Source organism: Oryzias latipes, chromosome 11 (assembly GCF_002234675.1).
Source record: "Oryzias latipes chromosome 11, ASM223467v1".
Classification (NCBI taxonomy): Eukaryota; Metazoa; Chordata; class Actinopteri; order Beloniformes; family Adrianichthyidae; genus Oryzias; species Oryzias latipes.
The window spans coordinates 25,982,549-26,001,787 of NC_019869.2; the positions used below are offsets into that span (position 1 = coordinate 25,982,549).

General features: G+C 43.7%; 1 protein-coding gene across 1 annotated transcript; it reads right to left on the minus strand.

Annotated features, from left to right (window-relative positions):
- Window positions 1–797: 797 nt before the first annotated feature.
- Window positions 798–8,865, minus strand: LOC101159557 (transmembrane protein 222). Its single transcript, XM_023960242.1, has 6 exons — window positions 8,658–8,865; window positions 8,059–8,143; window positions 4,341–4,372; window positions 4,170–4,266; window positions 3,897–4,027; window positions 798–2,611 (listed from the first exon to the last, which is right to left on the minus strand). The coding sequence occupies exons 1-6, from the start codon at window positions 8,774–8,776 to the stop codon at window positions 2,524–2,526; spliced, it is 552 nt and encodes a 183-aa protein (XP_023816010.1). The 5' UTR covers window positions 8,777–8,865; the 3' UTR covers window positions 798–2,523.
- Between the last annotated feature and the right edge of the window lie 10,374 nt (window positions 8,866–19,239).

Sequence of the window (19,239 nt, forward strand, 5' to 3'; positions counted from 1 at the left end):
ACACAAATTCATGTGATGTTTAGAGTTTCTCAGATCTGCGTAGCAGCACTTCCGCTGTCTGCAATCTGGAGCTTCGGATCGCGGGCCTCCGCGCTCCTACACTGCTCCTAACATGTGTCTGTGAGCAGCCGGACACACGGAGGTAGCACTGACGTCATCGCCCCGCCCCCCCTCTGGAAATGCTAAGTGGAATTGAGAAATGCAACACTTTTCATTGGGTGGATTTGAAAACACATTTTGGAGGACTGCTTTTTCATTTTAATTTTGAGTCAAAACATGCAGCTTCATTTTGAAATGAAAAAGCATTTCTGGATTTGACTTTTCTTTTTAATTCTGCTACAGATTCGCTTCCATAGAGCGCCGCTCCTCCCCCAACAATGAAGCTACCAAGGCTCCTCCTGCAGGATGGAATGGGGAGCAGATGAGGATGATGTTTGGGCCAGCATCATCCTCATCTGCCCCCCCCCCCCCCCCCCCCCCCCCCCCGCACAGAAAAACCGCCGGAGTCTCTGCTTTACTTTCAAATCTTTCCAGGGAGGGGGGAAACCGCTGTGCATCTGGCTTTAGTGTTAGTAATAAACGGGGGAGGGGGGCACTCAGACAAAGTTCAGATGGGGGATGGGTGTCAGAATGTGCCCCCCCCCCCCCCCCCATGTCCCCATGCTCTGCAGGAGTGGCGTTTTCCAGAGTCAAAGCCTCCTGGGTGTGAATTCCCACATGTGAGGATCATCAGAGAAGTGGAGAATTCCTGAAGAGGAGGAGAAGCTTCACCAACTTCAGACAAGAACAGCAGGGACCTTTTCTTACAATAATAGAAGTTTATTGTTGTTACAACACAGAATCCTGAACATTCAAAGTTCCCACAGTCACTGACAGGATTCCTCAAATTCCCAGCAGCCATGTGATCTGCAGCATCAAAGTCCTCTGGGATTAGAGGAACAAAAGAGTTTGGAGTTGGCAGACGGCTGGAAGTATCTGAGGATGGTGGCACTCATAATGGCATCCCTGCTGGCTTTTGTCAACAGGCTGAATCGAGGCGACCGCAGGTCTCCACATTCCCCAACCTGAATCCTGGATACAAGGCACTGCAGCAGGACGCAGCAGGAAGCAGCAGGATGCAGCAGGACGCAGCAGGAAGCAGCAGGATGCAGCAGGAAGCAGCAGGAAGCAGCAGGACGCAGCAGGACGCAGCAGGACGCAGCAGGACGCAGCAGGAAGCAGCAGGACGCAGCAGGACGCAGCAGGAAGCAGCAGGAAGCAGCAGGAAGCAGCAGGAAGCAGCAGGACGCAGCAGGAAGCAGCAGGACGCAGCAGGACGCAGCAGGACGCAGCAGGAAGCAGCAGGACGCAGCATCTTCCACCTTCTACTGCATTCCCGACTGCTGCCAGCTTTACAGCAACAACCAGGATGCAGGTTCCTGCTCGTCTCTGATGGATGCAAAGCTCTCCCTGCACTGAAACAGCTCCAAATATGTCTTTAACCAGCAAGAAACCCAGCAGGTAATGTGCAGACATAAATCCAGCTGCTCATCCCCCATGAAGACAAACTCTTCTTGCATGCACAGACGCTCATGCATGCACAGACGCTCATGCATGCACACGCCTGCTGCATGCACTGCAGTCACTGAACCAGCAAACACGGAGAAAAGGCATTACTGTAAAGGCGGGTTTCATGAAGGGAAACGGCTGTGGTGTGGCCGTAAACAATCAGATCCGTGTCCTTTCCATGGTCATGTCGCTGAGGCTTCGCCGTGACCTCCATCTTGCCTGCAGATCCTGCAGGCAGGTGGTGAAATAAGCTCAGGATCCAGGCGACCTGCTGCTTCTGCTCAGACCGGATCAAAGACGCCACAACACGTTTCCCAGTTAGCAAACAAAGAAGGGATTTGGGTCTGCTGCCGACAGCCATGGCAACGGGTTTGGAGCGCCAACCATCATTGGGATTCAGCATTTCAGGGACGACCTCCCAATAGCTGAGGAGCTGAAGGAGCTCTGCACCGCGGGGGCCGAGGTAACGTTTCTTCTGTTAGGCACGACTTCTAAGTTTGCTCATAAAAAGACAAAATGCTGGAAAGACGACAATCGAGTTTGGGTAGATGGGTCTGATGTGCAAAAGCTCACATCGGCACTGATGAGGTCACTGTCGTCATGGAGACCTGCAGATAAGCGCCCTGAGGCGGAGCGCGAGCAGAAACCACGCCTCAGGAAAACCCGTTCTCCTCAAAGATGCAGAAGAAACAACCGGCTCTTCAGCTCCCTAGTGTGGAAGAGCAGAAAAGAACTCACAATCATGTGAAAAAGGCAGCTGAGAGACGTAGAAAAAGGGCCTCCTGGAAGCTCCGACTGCTGGATCAAACTACTAGACACATCAGAACATGAGAACAAGGCCTGAGAGTCATTCTGTTCAGCTGTCAGGTGGAAGGCTCCATCTTCTTTGTGACCAACAGCTCCAACACTGAAGAAGATCTTCTCCAGCAGTCTGTCATATTGAAGATGGTCCCACCGAGCTCCCCCCCCCCCGGGTCACCGGAGGTTCAGGGCCAGAGCGACGGTGAGGACGACGCCCATGAGCATCATGAAAGGCAGCCAGGTCTTCAGGAAGCCCACACAGCTGCAAGAGGAGGAGGGGGAGGAGGTGAGAACACAAACACCTTCATCGTTAGCCGCGTTTCCATGGGCAAAAGTAATCGGAATGAACGCCTGATCAGAAAGAAAATGCGTCATGTAAACGCGCCGTTCAGAATCCTCTGCCCCGATCAGACTCGTTCGGATCAGAATTTCTTTCCGATGGAGATATGTGGGTTATAGCGATGGTTGGTCATGTAAACGGTCATTCCGATCGTGTGTCACTACTGCTCTGGTTTACGTCACGCATAGACGGTGTTTCACTGAGAGAAAGCTTTGGAGCTCATACGGGACCGACCAGCTGCTCTGCAGACGCCCCGTGAAAAGCGCCGCTCCGCTCTCGCCCCGCTGGCTCTCCCCTCTCTTTCACCCCTCACGAGGGAGATGCGGGGAAAGTTCAGCTGGATTAATAACTTTGTGTCTGAGGGGAGGAGGGTGCTTTGTTACGTGTGCGTTTTGTTGTTTTGTTTTGCGTGGGAGAATTCAGACTGCAGGCCGTCCCGCCGCTCTGGGTTAGCGGCTGCAGGACTCAGGAGGAACCGCCAGCTCACGTAGCTCACGTGGATTTGTGTTTCCAGTTGTGTCCCGACAAAATAAAGACTGATGTTATTCCCAGACATTTACGTGCAGCCAAGATGCAGATTTCAGCGTTTTAAGGTCCTGGATTTTGTGTCCATCAGGCTGTTAGCCCGTGTTTATAGCCTGTCCTAACCCTTCTTCCAGCAATGATCATACGGATTAAATATAACGATGAGCGAACAGGCGCTTCATACTATTCATGACATTAATAAAAGCACGTTTGGAAGATCGTCTCGTATTACGGAGCTGCTGCATAAAATAAATGTCTGTGGCAGCGGTTTGTTTACAACGGGACCCATTTCCTCATCCGGGTGATTTAACACTACTGCGCATGCCCAAATGATTCATTCCGACCGAAAGAGTGAGCCATGGGAACGTTTGTTCTAATCGGAAAGAGGTTTTCTGCTCCCATGTGCACGGGTGAATTTTAACCCGACCATTGATCCCATCAAGATATTCTGCCCATGGAACCGCGGCTACTATCTTATAGCAACTCAAGAAGCCAGTCTGCAATGACCACTTCAGAAGGTTCATGATGCATCGGCTTCTTCAGGGAGAACTTCCACTGAAAACCTGATCACTGTAAGCGTCACTGGATCCACCTTCCTTCTGAGAGGAGGTGCTCCTCAGCTCAGGTCACAGCTGCATCACTGGGTCGACTCAAAGCAGCATCCTGGTGGTCTCCAGCTTACCTGACATGTCTCCCGTGGATGAAGGTGAGGAGGCAGAGCTTGACCATGTTCCATGAGGTGCTGTTTCCATACCGCATCAGATTCAGAGCCATGGCAACGTGGGAGTGACAGTTATCACAGCACAGGTTGTGCTGGGAAAACACAAAGATGAAACCTCACTGAGAGCTCCTTCCACCTTTAACGCTGTCCTCAAAGTGAGACCAAGACCTTCTGGATGTACTGGACTCATCACAGCAGTTGGATGTGTGGTTTAGAATGTGGAGAACTGGTTACCATTCTGTGCTTGTACTCCTCGGAGGCGTCGCGCACCGCCGTGTCCCAGGCGTTGGAGCCGCTGGCGTAGACTTTGCTGACGTCAAGGATCCAGTACCTGCAGACACACACAGACATCATGGCGATGGCCACCATGCGTCCTCTCTGAGCCTCCAAACGCTCTCCTCTTACTTTGTGGGTCGGCCGAACGCCATGTTGTCTTCCTGCACACACAGAAAATTCAAAAAGGGTTATTTTCATTTGAAAGGATTTTTGAAGAGGTAAAAGTAGAACAGAATTTGTTCAAAATCTATTACCTGGAAATACCTTCATAGTGATTTTCAAAGGTTTAAACAACATCACATCACAACATTTCCATTCTGGCATTAAAATGTGTATACATACACACCTATACACACACACCACATTTGGCCCCCGGGCCTTGAGTTTGACACGTGTGTTCTAGAGCTTGAAGGCTTTTTTTAACACCATGTGTCAGTCTCTCCAGTCTCCAGCATAATAATTTAAGTAATTCATCTTTGTCATGTGCTTTATTGATCCCAAATGATTCTTAATTCTGTCTGATAAAGTTATGAACAGGATAAATGATAAATCATGTAATAAAATAGTTACGAAGAACAGGGGGGGGATTATATCAGTTCACTTCCTTCTACTCCATTTCAAATAATCTTTGATTTAATATCTAAATATCCCAAGTTTGATACGTCTTTGAATGAATGTAGAACTGATGATTGTATTGTTTTGTGTGTGTTATTCTTATTTGATTGCTTGAAATCAAATCAAATCAAAAATCTCCAAAGCTAGACATGTCATCAATTCTTTCGCCCACACTGCTGCCGAGTGTGTCCATAGTCGATGTCAAATGTGGAGGGTATTTACCCAACAGACATCTAGACCAGTGTTTTTCAACCTTTTCTGAGCCGCGGCACACTTTAACCTTAAAAAAAATCCCGCGGCACACCAGCATCCAAAAAAAAAAAAAAAAAAAAAGGAGAAACTCATAGTCTGTATTGATCTACAGCCCCTCCCTCCACAATCTCACATGCATTTTTGAGATAATTGTGTCAGAAAAAGCTGGAAACTGCAGCTGTTTTTTTCTAAAAGATGCAATAAAAGTTAAGTTAGAAGATTTAAAAACAGTTTGAAGTGTGTTCGTTGGTTTCAAGACGTTTAACAACAGATCTTGTGCGCTGTCAATCTCATGACCCAATGCATCATGGGAGATGTAGTGCTTGACAGAATAGCGTCTCTGAGCTTCATTGTTTTGTTCACTTGTTCCACGGTCTGATACCGGATTCTGTGGAAAGCTACACCGCTAAAGACGAGCTTTAGCTGGTATTTTTGTTGGAACTGAGAGACTTTACGAGCTAAATCGAGACAAGGAAGTGAAGACTTTAACCACTTCTGATTGGTCAGACTGATGACATGTGATTAACCCCCCCAAGAATGATTGGTGGAGACAGTTAAAGGGACGGGACTTTTCCAAAATACAGCCGAAGCTGCAGCTGAATCAAAATGTCTTTAATAAAATAAAATAAACGTAGAATTAAATAAACACAAAGAAAAAGTAATTTTAAGATCTTTCATATTCCTAACTCCTCAGTGTTTTATCAGGGCCTGTTTGGATGAACAAAGAGCTGAAATCCTGGAGATGGAAAATGTTTTTAGATCAGTTAATGAGGGCAATTTCCCACGGCACACTTGACCATCTCCCACGGCACACTAGTGTGCCGCGGCACACTGGTTGAAAAACACTGATCTAGAACACAACGGAACACCACTTCCAACTGTATGAGCAGCATATCCAGTTACGCTCCTCCAGAACTGCATCACTGGGCATTCCCACCAGCAGTGGATTCAAGTCCCTTTGTCCACTTTGCACTTAGCACAGATGTCTGGAATGTCTGGGATTATGCGGTTAGGGCCGAAAGTCCCGCCATCAGTCATTTGTAATCACAGGAAGTTTAAACTCTGTCACAAATATTTAGTCCTCAATCAGACAGAAAAATGCAGCCTTTCATGTGTGAGATGAGGGCTCTGTGACCATGCAGAACCACAGCAGAACCACGGCAGAACCACAGCAGGACCACAGCAGAACCACAGCAGAACCACGGCAGAACCACGGCAGAACCACACATACAGTTGTCTACATATCCTGGAAGAAATGATGATTTCTTGGTCATTTTTCAGAGAACACGAGAAGCTGAGTTTACATGGACAAAAGTCATCTGAATCAGAACAGAAATGTAAACATGACAATACTCTGCCCCATCAGACTGATCCGGATCAAAATGTCTTTCCGATGGAGATAGGTGGTTCTGCCGACTGTTGATCCGATCGTGGAGCATAGAAACAGTTTATTCTGATCGTGGGTCACTACTATGGGTGTGACGATAAACACATCACTGCACGGTTTTTTTTAAAAAACGTTTTTGTTTTTAAAGTTGTGCTTATGGTGCGTGATTGGAACTATAATAAACACCTTAAACACATGCATCTTTGCTGATAATTTACTTTTTCTGCTCGTCCTGTGTTCAGACTTCAAGGGTTTCTGGGGAAAACCTTTTATTACTGTTCTCCTTCACTCCCTCTACGCTGCACGCAGCGGCGCTCCCTCCACACACACACACACACACACACACACACACACACACACACACACACACACACACACACACACACACACACACACACACACACACACACACACACACACACACACACACACACACACACACACACACACACACACACACACACACACACACACACACACACACACACACACACACACATTCTACAACAGAATTTTCCGTCTTGCGAGGAAATACGATAAATTTACTGCGTTCTAATTACTAATTTCCATTGTATTCATTTCCATTACAAGCTTACGTTCTTGAGTGACCGACACGGCCGCCCACCGGAGGATTTTGTGTTGGGGGGGTTTATTACTGTTCTCCTTCACTCTGTAACACCAAACATGAACGTGCACTGTTAGATTTCCATGAAATTCACTACATGTTTTGTTTGGGAACTATTTTTTGCAGCGTAACGTTACGTGTCTGTATAAACAAAGGCGGAGCCTCCTGGCCCGCGTTCTTCATGGGTGTCAGGCTTCATGGCTACCAGAAAGGTGACAAAGCGTCTGCAGTCTGTTTATTACTGGGTAATGTATAATATTCTGAGAAGATGTCTGTACCAGAGAGCAGCTAGAGAGCGGTCCGCTGCAGAACAATCAACACGCACCACCAACACACGTGTGTGCTCCTTCCTCCTACACACACAGCACGCTGACACACACACATAGTCATTCTACAACACCTATATAGTTAGTTCATTAGTTAGATAGGTAGTAGTTAGTTGTTACTGTTATTTGTTGATAAAGAACACTGCGCTGTAATTGTATTCATTTGCGACGCTTCCTTATTGTACATCTTGAAACATCCACACTTTTTCAGATAGACCTGAAGTCATTTGTTGCTTTTTCTTTGGATCCCGAACAATTTTTCTGTCAGTTGTGGCAGAAATGTTTGTGACCGTGCTTTGGTTTCAGCAGAACCCTCACTTTCCACTTCTTCATCAACGTTTGAGCCCTGCTGACTGGGATATCTTCTTCTATCCTTGTCCTGCTTTGTCCAGTTCAGTTCCCTTTTCCCGTAGATCTGTTGACAGCTCTTTAGCTTTCCCCATGACTCCGGATCCAGAAGGGTCAGTGCAGCACTGGATGAAAGGTTGCAAGCCCAGAACCTCCAAGACCTTTTGTGCTCATTGGTTACAGACCAACGAGTCTAACATCTTTATCTTTTAAAGCTTTCGAAGAGAATCCAAACAAACTTGACATGAAAGGAAATCCTCTTTTGGCTCTGTTTACCTTCCAGGTGTGACTCACCGAGACAAAGTACGGTCCGGCGAAGTCCCGGATGATCCCGCCAGAGGTGCAGATGCCCATGTGGCCAATGAAAGGCAGCAGCCATCTGAGCCGGAAACAGGAAGCTTACTGACAGGCTTGTGATGTCACTTCCTGACAGGTAAACATTTATACCATCAAAATGCAGTGACCCGCCTAACTGACAGTAAAAATAAACTTTTCATATTGAAGCAGTTTAATAAATGTAACTTTAAAAAAAACAGTTGTATGCAAATAAATCAAACTTCAGAATACTGTAACAATCTAATACCTATATGTCTAGATAGTATTCAACAGAGGAGAGGAAAATAACAAAGAATAATTAGGTTTCATAAACTGATGTTTTGCTTTGTTTACTTGGTTAAATGTGTGTACTTCTCTGTAACACACTCATCTGTAGGCAATCCTGCAAGTCAAGCGGTGAGACTTCATTATAAAGTGTTGGTCAGAGTTAAACCGCGTAGAAACTGAATCTGAGGAGACAGACTCAGCGCTGACTGACCAGGAAGCTCCTGTTGATGACGTCAGTCAGCTAGCTAAACCAGCAGGTTCCGCTCTGACCCACAGCGGCCCGAACTCACGTTAGAACCGGGATGGGGGTCCAGACTATGCAGTACGGGAAGCGTCCGGCCTCCGGGTCCACCTTCTCCAACGCTATGTGGTAATTTTTCATGCTTTCTGTTTCAGCATCAGCCGCCATCACAGCTGCGGAGCAGCATTTGTCCGTCGGTCGCAAAAACGCTCGTTTCCGTTTCCGTTTCAAAATTAAAGTATAGTTTTTCAGCCATGAGCTGTTTGGCTTCTTTTTAATAAACGACCGTACAAAAACGACCGTTAAAAAGGTTTAAAGCAGGACGGCGTAGAGTCCTGAATATGCCAGTTTACGGTTTGATACAGGCCACATGTAAATGTGAGAAATAACCTTTATTTTGAAAGCTTCCACCGGAAAAGCCTTTATCATTAAACGAAACGATCTGTTATGAAAGTTATTTTAATGCAAAAGAAAACTTCCGGGGTGGCAACAAACACAGTTTTTAATAATATTCAGATAAATCGATTCTGTTCATTACATTTGCTATAGGATGGGCGTGGAAGAAATCTCTTTGAAATTGAATTATTTGTTATAAAAACAAACCTTAAAGTTACAGTAAAAGTCGATTTTCTACACTAAAATACAACTTGAACCAAACTAACAAAAAAATGAAAGGAAAGTCAGATATAACCTCGGCTTGCAACGCCATCTCTGTTAAAAGAAAGAAAAAAATGGTCAAACTTCAAAAGATGGTCAAACGAAAAGTACAATAAAAAATCTCTGCTAACAATCAGTTGGGCATAAATTAAGTAAATAAAATTGTCTTTTAAAGCCACAAAAGAAAAGAACCAAACAAGAAAAGCTGATGTTTGGATGAGAGGAGTAACATCTGAGTATTTAACGAGACAGTGTTTGTGTTGTAGTTCTTCGTTCTTTCAAAGAGCAAACACATTTCACTGTAACTCTGAGGTCCTTCTGCAGGAAGAACCAAAGAGGCTGGACCTCTGTCCTCAGGGGTCCCATTAGATGTGCTGGATGATGAAGTGAGCCAAGGGCAGAAACAAAGTGCCGAGCGAAAGCAGGAGGACACTGGTAAACGAATCCGCTCATCGTCTGGGAGCTGAGGGAATTCTGTGGCCAAATGCCACCACGGCGCCTGCTGAGCCACGCCGCCCAATTAGGCCTGAAAGATGTGCTGCTGCTGCTGGAGAGCCTGGAACATGGAGACGCGCTGTACTGCTGTCAAAGTTCAGACGGCCAAATGCCAGGAAGCCTGAGAGGCTTCAGCTTCACCGTCTGAGGAAAGTTAGGCAGGCAGCAAATGACGGTTCAGTGCAGAACTTTACAAGGGGAAACATCATAATCTGTTTGTTTAGTTCCTCTCATTTTCTGTTATTCTTTTTAATATTTGTGAAAATATGACCACATGTGTAAAACTTTCTCTAAAGTAAAAATCCAGTGGCAGAGGAAAGGAAACTTTCTTCTTTTCTAAATGTCAGATGAAGGTTTCTTTTAAAAAAACTGTCAGTGTTTAAAACAGAAAAACAAAATTCCTCTTCGTTCAGGTAAAAAACTGAACTTCTTGATAAAATGAAGATGAAGAAAACTACTACTTTTCAATTTTCCAAATGAGCTGATGAATTTATCAGAGTATAATACAAAGACTGGGTATTTAGAATTTATGATAAATCTAAATTTTCCCCTTTACAGTCCGTTCTTTATTAAGAACAATATGTCTTCTTGCCTTACGCAGCAAACATTAAGTTTAAATGTTATGTTGAGAAATCTGAATCATTTTATTTCAGGAACATCCAATTAAAACAACATTAGAAGAAAAGATGAGAGCTTAGACTACTGCTTGAACCGGGGGACTTGATGTGGCGAATGGAGAAGTTTAGAGGAAAAACCAAACCATAAAGAAAAACACAACATGCTGCTGAGCTGCATTTGAACCTCACAAAATGGGGGATTGCAGTTTCAGCTGCACTCTCTGAGCCTAAGCTCTGTCAGGCTCCAGACGTCTTCTAGGTGTTTGTTTGTCTGACGTTTTTCATTCTGGAATCTAATAAGACATGTTTATAAATGTGCATTATTAAAGAAATCTTTTTCTCTGCCTAATTACTCACTTTGTGCTGTAATAAGCCCAACAGCACCGCTGTGTGGCCACGATGGGTAACTGTTGCTCTGAGATTGTTTTATTTTTTTCATTTTTTCCCCCCAGAAGCATTTCTGTCTAGTTTTAATCCCTGTTTGATTCCTGACGTGAATCCACTTTTTTAAATGTTTAGTTTCTGGAATGAATGTTTCATGCTTTGGTCTTTTTTGATCATCCACAAACCCATTCATTTTTTGGGAGGTTGGACATATTTTCCTTTCAATCCGTCCATCAATGAAAGATGGAAACATTTTTCCTCTTGTTCAGCTCCTCGCCTTTTAGTTGTCTGTACATTACTGGATGGAGAAAACATTGAAAAAGTTCCAGGATACTGTACAGAATGAATTTAGCTAAATGAAAACGTGGTTTGATACAGCAGGGATCCAAAGTGTTGGCACCTCACATCAAAGGTAGATGTAATGTTCATCCAGAAGCCAATGAAGAATCTGCAAAACGCATCAGATACAGATGAGACAGTCTTGTAAGATGTAAAAAAGGCTTTATTTCTACCACTTACACTTTGAAAATAAGAGAAAACAAGATACGTGCAAAAGTTTGAGCATCCTGCAGAGTTATTACCTTGGACTGACCCGTTTTACAAGTATTGCAGATTGTAAATGCTTTTGGTACCTGGCCAAGAGTCTTTTTTTCTATCACTAGTTGGCTTCTTTATACACACAAGGGTTACCTAGGGTGCCCAAATATTCCTAAAACTACATTTATGGTTTTTAGTAAACGAAGCAAAATGTCTTGATGCTTCATTATATACGGACAGAGTCGAAATACTGAGAACAAATGAGTTTCTTGGTGTTATGATTCATGAGAATTTGACACAGAAATCCTGTGTAGATTAGCTTGTTACAAAATGTGAGAGAATCTTTCAACCAGAATGAATGTTTTTATTGCTTCATATTTGATCTGCTGTAGTGAAGTTTGGGGAATTCTCATTGATCCAGTTGTTCTCCTGCAGAAGGGAGCAGTGAGGGATCATCAATTACAGTGGTTGCAGAGATCCTAAAAACCCTGAATTTCTACAGAACAAACCAACCTTCAAAAAAGATACTAAAGTGTTTTAACCACCCACATCCAAAACAAGGGAAGTTTCAATCAGAGGTGCCAGTTTCTGGAACACGACAGTGAAATCAAGAAAGCCTCCTCTCTGACCTGCTGTTCTGGCTCTCCAGTAGTGTTGTGTTGCATTTCTGTTGTACCGCTTCAATCTCAAGTGATAGGAGTTGCTGTTTGAGGCAGTTGGAACATTGAGCTACCGGTTGCTTGGCAGTTAGCCTTGATAGTGGGTTTCGAAGCATCCATTCACTCCACATTCTCTGCTTCAACCTCTCTGAGTAGGATCACTGAAGTAGCAGCCACAGGAGTTGTTCATTTGTACATAAACAATGAACTAATCGAGGTGTGACATCACGCATAGAAAATGCCTCTTGTGAAATGAGGTCAAATCCATCACCATTGCTTTCTGATAAGAGTACCGCCATTTTGAAACCAGATGACAGTGATTGATAGTTTCTGTGAGTCATAGCTGAGTCATCTCATCAATGGCAACCTGTGTCGCCAAACAGGAATGAACTTATTTTGAGTCCCCACCTCTTCAACGCGTTTGCATTACCTATAAAATTGTGCAAACGGGATTTTTGAAAATAAATTTGCTTAAAGGAAACACATCAATTTAGAAAAAAACTTGCATTTATCCAAATACAGATTTTTGCACTTGGATGAGGGGTTTTTTCATCCATCCATCCATCTTCCTGCATTCCTAACTCAGAGGCGATCCTGCGCACTCGCTGGGTTTGAAAGCCATGTTATTTCCAATAACACACTCATCTCCTTACAATTCAACAGCACTGGAATTAAAGGGTGCAGTTTCAGTTCTGGGTGTTTTTTTTCCTGTATTAACACATAGCGGTAAAACATGCATGCTGGTGTGTTTTGAACTGCTGGGACCTGCTCTCATAGGATTTTTATTTGTTTCTTTAAAAATTCTTTATATAATTTTTTTTGATAACGTCACTAATCCTTCTCTGTTTGCCCCCCTCCCTCAGCGCTGAGGACCCAGGCGTCACTCCTGAGGTTATGGTGGGGGCCTTCCCTGGTTTGGAGTGACGTGTCCTTGGGTTGAAGGGTTCACGTGTGTGTGTGGTCTGCATCACGTGAGTGGGGTGACTTATAGTTTTTGTTCAAAGGGAGCCTCCACCTTCCTTAGCAGTTCAGGTCCTCAGAATTCTGTTTCATGGTTTTGGTGTGCCTGTATTTTAACAATTTTTTTATTGGTTTTAGAATTTTGTAATGGTATTATTTTAACTCTGGTACCCTCGTCTCCTGCTTTTGCGTGCATCCATCGAAATTCCCTCCAGACCACACGTCGGAGGCTGAATGTTGTTGTTGGTTGCACGTATTCAAAATTAAAGTCCCATCAAATGTCACACACCTAGATGTGTGACATTTGTTCTCCACATTTGACCCCTCCCCTGGGAGAGCGGTGAGCTGCAGACATGGCTTAACCTGAACCATTCCTCCGGGTCCGTGTGGCCAAGAAAAAGGTTCAGCACTGGCCACTCGTATTTAGAAAACTACGTGTGAAAAGTCCCTTTGATGAGCCAAACTAGCATGCTAACACCCTCTTTAGCTCCCACTTCACACTTCCCTGCCTGATTTCTTTCTATTAAAATGGGATGACTAACCAGCACAAGCTGATTCCTCTCCATCATAACATTTTGCTGTCATCATTTTAGCACTTGATTGTGAACATTGCGTCCCCTTTTGTGATTCTTTGTGTTCCTGTTCGGAGTGTGTGTCGCGTCAAATGTCACATGACGGCCAACCCAGTTATATATTTCGATGGTGCATATGATTTCATGCTACTAAACAGTGTCCTACAGCAGTTTGATTTTACGAGGAAGAGGGCAGTTCTGCTCCAAATGTACTATTTAACCTGTTTTGATCTCTTACCTTTTCAACTAATGTGGTCCTCTCAAAGTTTGCAGTGGGAAGGCCTCATCTGCCACAAAGACACGGGGAAAAGTCCCTTTGCTTTGGGGGGCCTTCAGGACAACACTTGGGACAGTGTTGTCCTGAAGTGTTGGGGCTCAATAGTTTCAGTGGGGCAGTGGACTGCAAGTCCTGTGCACTGCCCCAGAGCAATTAACAGTCACCAGACAAGAACTAACTAGTCTGGCTTAAGGGTGGGGACCTGGTAACTCTTATTGGGGGGAGTAAGTGGATCTAGTAATGAAAAGGTTTTTGTCTGAATCGCCCTTAGTCTGGCCCGTCTCCCAGAACCAGTTTGAGGTGGAACACCACCCGGGTACCGGCTCCTAGGATCATTCGGGCACACAAACCCCTCCACCACGTGATTCAGGGAGGGGATGTTTATCAGTCACTAGCCAATCCTTATCAATTACTGTGGGGAAACCGAAGAACTCGGCTTTAATTTGGTTCATTATCTATATATTTTGGTGACGGATTTTTATTTATTTATGGATTTATTTATTTGTTTGTTTATTATTATTAAGGTATTATTATTATTATTATTAATATAATAATTATTAATATTATTATTATTATATTATCATTGTTTATTTTAATTTTATCATTATTAATGTATTATTATATTATATATATTATTATATAATCGATTTGTATGTTTTCTTATGACATTTTTTTTTAATCATTATTATTATTATTATAATGCCCCACAGCAGTCACTGACCTCAAGGACCATATTGTTTTCCCAGCCTGTTAGCCTCTAATTCACTTTATAAAAGCTCTTTTTTGAATCCAGGGAAAGCTGGAGCACCCGGAGAGAACCCACTAATGCACGGAGGAAGACAAAACTATTTCTGCACATAGAGAGATTTGTGCAGAAAAAAAACTCACTTCCAGACAACTAACTATCCATCCATCCATCATCTTCCGCTAAACGTCAAATTTACATTCAGTTCACGCCCTGAACCGGAAATTTATTTTTATTTTTGTCTTTTTCTCTCAGTTCACGCCCTGCTGTCGGCTATTAGCAGTCAGCTGTTAGAATGTTAATAAAGAAAATAATTTATATCTAACATTTTTATATAATTCTTCTTTTTAAATCAGACCTGCCTAAATTATAATTATAATAATAATGGACTACATTTATCTGTGCTTTTCCAGACGCTCAAAGTTCTTCCAATGTTTTCATTCCTCCTTCACTGTCGGTGATGGTATCTATGATGGATGGGGCCACTGACAGAGGTGTGGCTGCCAGTGCACGCCTACGGCCCCCCTCACCATCACCGGGACGTTCATACACGCACACAACAGTGGCACCACACTGGAGGGGGAGGGTGAAGTGTCTTGCCCCAAAGACACAACAGCGGATGACTGGGGGTCAAAACCGTCTTTGGTACGGCCCCCTGATGCTTTCTGAGTGCAGCTCTTTGTTGGTGGAACCTGCTGGTGTTTTTCTCTCCTCCAACACAGGCTGATGGCTGATGGAGCAGGAAGGGCAGCTCTGGCTGGAGCTGTTAGAGGGGGCATCAAAGCAGCTTTTGGTGGATGTTCTGCGTGCTCTGAGGCTTTGTCTGTCCTAGCTAAGTGTTCAGTCATCTGCCTGAAGTCCTGATATTCCTGAGACAGCATCATCATCCCTTGGTTGAGGCTGATGACTTCTCTCTCCAGAGCCTTTTTGTCTTCATGCAGAGAGGAGAACGGGAGAGTCAAGTCAGAGTCTTTCTCAACCCCCCACAGTCTCTAAGCATGTGGCACATTTGATGTTTGAATTTCTGAATGCTGCTTTGAGGCGCCCTCTACAGGCTCCAGACAGAGCTGCTGCAGAAGACTTTCGTGCTCCAAAAGCAAGTCAGCTCGCGTTGGAGGAATCTTCTAACGTCAGAGAAAAGACCGGCTGGTTCCACCAACACAGAGCTGCACGTGCAAAGCATCAGGGGGCCGTACCAAGGAGCGGTCCTGGAACCTGGCAGGTCTAGGGCTTTTAAGAAGGCTAATTTTCACAGCCCTCTTTAATAAAAAAAGAAGAACAAAAGGTCCCCCAAGTCAGGATTCCGGCTCCACAACAACAAGGGAACTTTTTCTAAAGTTCTTCTTGCAGTTGTGGACGTCATCAGTCACTTCCAGGTGATCGACGTTGGGACAGAACGAGTGACCCTGCAACTCCACCTTTGGTCAGACGCTCCACAGTTGATCATTCAATCTTCTGTCTTCAATGAGTCTCTGACTCTCTGGCTGAGAGAGTCCTTCATGATCCATGCAATATACAAATAAATAAGTCACTATCACCTTTACTCTTTTTTTAAACTTAAATTTTATTGATTTTTTTGTCAAACAAAAAAAAACACAAACTAGCATAAAAAAATAAGTCAAACAAGTCTAATAATAAGAAAATGTTAATAATAAAAAATAATAAGAAAAAAGAAAATAAGAAATGACAGCGGCCATTTCAGAAGTGTAATATTGGAATGATTTGTTTTCTATTATTTGTGGTTCTGAATGAATTTCTTGATAGAATGGGTCTCTACATTTGGGATTACAAAATCTACTCGCTGTTTACGTAACTTTCTAGTCAACAATCTAGTTCATAACATTTCCATCTGTTTTTGAGCCTTTCTCTGATCTCAGGTATCTGTATCGATTGTCCTGATCTCCAATAAAACAGCCCCTGTTCTTTTATTAACCACAGTTTGAATTAAACCATGAAACAATAGGAGTGGCTGACCGGCTGCTCTACAATAACTTGTGACCAGGGTTCAAATGTGCAAAAAGTCATCAGAAAGAAAATCCCCAAATGGTAACTCTGAATTTTGTTTCTCCTTTACTGATTTGTGTTTTTAAAAGTAAACTTAAAAAAAAGGTTCAACACAGACTCAGAATTGGGAGCACAAACTCTCCACCTTCAATCTCAATAAGTCCAGTCCAGTCCAGGTTTACTGACAATCATCTTTAAGCCACACTGAGGGTCTCAGTTTGGGAGGAAGTGCTGCCAAGTGTCCATCAGTAAGAAGACAAGAGAAGCCGTGTTCAGAAGAAGCATTGATAGATGTAAAGAACTGTGAAATTGGAATCTTCTTTAGTGTTTAATAGTTATAATTCAACAGTGTTAACTGAACTGTGTTAATAAGGATGTTTAAATCAGAAAACAGCAGATATAGAAGAAAAAATAAACAGAAATGAATTACTGATTCATTTACTTATTGATTTTTTTATCTATGCATTTTATTTGAATGAGAGTTTTAGAAGTACATTTTCTACAGAAAACAGTTAATAATAGAGTATAGTTAATAGTATAGTATATGTTCCATACAAATTTATTGGCTTTCAGACATTCACAAGTTGCGGGTTTGTGTGTGTTGAAGTTGCGGCCCTCCCTCAGCTAGACCCTGCCTTCAGTGGCCCCCAGGTAAATTGAGTTTGAGACCCCTGATCTAAATGATAAAATTGCTTCTATCTTCTGTCATCTCTTTCTGGATGGTGGATGAGGAAGAAACAAGAGAGTCAATGATCAGATGAAGCGGTGTATGAACATGAATAATGCCGACATCAGATCTGGATGAAAAGTCTGTGACCAACGTGACGCCTGGTGGAGGGCCAAGGAGGGAGGGTGGGTGCTAGTGTCTCTTGGGGGCTTCTCCCTCTTAAATACCACTTTAGGAGAGGAGCCTTTTTAATGACAAGGATTGGTTTCAGCACCATTGTGACCCCATTGGGTGAGCTAAGGAAGAAAACAACATCTTTGTGTCTGCTTTTGGTTCATGACAATTTGAACAAAGAATACTAACCTTAATACCCTCTAACATCAGAAAAACGCTACAAAAACATGTTAAAATCACCAAAAACATCATAGTGGGTCTTCAATGAAGACAATAAGTTATCTTCTATTCTTAACTTTATGATAAACAAAGGCTACATTCATCATTTCACACCTCCCACTACACAGCTGTCCCCCCCCATGGACTTATTTAGCAGCCAGATCTGGTCCTTTTTCAACATAAAAGATAGTTCAGACTCATCATAAAATGAATACAGTATTGAATATTTCTTCAGCGGGCCGGCCTTGTGGTTGGGGACCATACAACATTTTGGAGCTGCTCTTCCTTTTATTTAAGGATTTCTTCTGATAGGTACAGCAGCGTTTCTGTAAAGGGGCACAGGTTTAATCCGAAGATTCTCACACACTTCTGTCAGAGCTCTTCTCTGCTCTGTGGCTGACACAGCTCCACTGTCTGTGCTCACAGATCCAGTCTTCCCTCCTGGGAGGCCAGACAGAGACCTGCTGCTGGATGGGGAACCAGCCTGCTCTGGCCTCCTGAAACTTATGCTATATTTTTAATTTTCATGGAGAAAATAATTATAAATCAGGTCCTCTGGTTTGACTTTTCCCTCTGGGGTTAACGCGGGACAGCAAGCTCTCAAAATTGGTCAGAGAGGGATTGAAACAGCGCTGAAGCAGCCGTCATCAAGAGCAGCTTTCACTGCTGGAGCTGAAGCAGAGACTCTGGGAGAATCTCTGAATGATCTCAGGAACTCAAACATGGAGACATGATTACCATGTAGAACTCTTCAAAATAAATAAACCTGATCTCTCAACATTTCTACATGTCTTCCATGCATTGAAAAACACAGACATGGCTCCATGTAGCGACCAGGCTAAAAACATTCGCTGGTAGCTCCTCCAAATTAAACTTACAGAAAGGCGAGTGTTTCCCAATTAATCCTGCAGCTCGTGCTCTCAGACCATCAGACTTGCCCTTTAAATTCAGCCCATTAGGATTCAAATATCTCGGCATTGACATGATCCGTTCTTAAACAGATCTTGTATCTGATAATTTCACTCCTCTTGTCACTAAAATGAACTCTGATATCCAGAGGTGGCATGGTCTCCCTCTCTCATTGATTGGGAAAATAAATATAGTAAAAATGAATATTCTGCCCAAACTAATTTTCCTTTTTCAGTCAATTCCTCTTTTCCTGCCAAAACACTTTGTTGATACATTAGACAGGATCATTGGTTCTTTCATTTGGGGTGGAAGACCACTGAGGATTAGTAAAATACTATCGCAAAGGTGTAGACGTAGTGGAGGTCTGGCATTGCCTAATTTCCAGGCCTATTACTGGGCTGCTGATATCCAAAAGCTTTGTTGTTGGTTAAAGTCTCCCCACTCTCCATGGTGTAAACTGGAATTATCATCATGCACCGGGAATGCAGCATCACAGGCGGGGACCGCTCCACCACAGCTAAGCGGTGATGCAGGTCCCCATCTAGAGCTGCAGTGGCTGAACAGCAGCCGACCCAGAGGGAGAGGATCCAGCTGAGGAAGCACCGGTGTGGGTACCGGATGTTCTCGGGTTGCCGGATGTTCTCGGGGTCCTTCAGGGTCCTTCCAATGAGTTATATCACTAGAGGAGACATCACGTGGTTCCTCATTGGAGGAGAGCACCGCCATCTTGGTGAGGACAAGTTTTGAAGACCAAA

What these genes read in the sequence shown, in the direction of transcription:
- LOC101159557 (XM_023960242.1), bottom strand. Translation starts at nt 8,776, where the DNA reads ATGGCGGCTGATGCTGAAACAGAAAGCATGAAAAATTACCACATAGCG. An exon ending in CCGGACCGTACTTTGTCTCG is followed by an intron (nt 4,373 to 8,058) that starts GTGAGTCACACC and finishes CTGTGTGTGCAG; the next exon opens with GAAGACAACATGGCGTTCGG. An exon ending in ATCCACGGGAGACATGTCAG is followed by an intron (nt 2,612 to 3,896) that starts GTAAGCTGGAGA and finishes CTCCTCTTGCAG; the next exon opens with CTGTGTGGGCTTCCTGAAGA.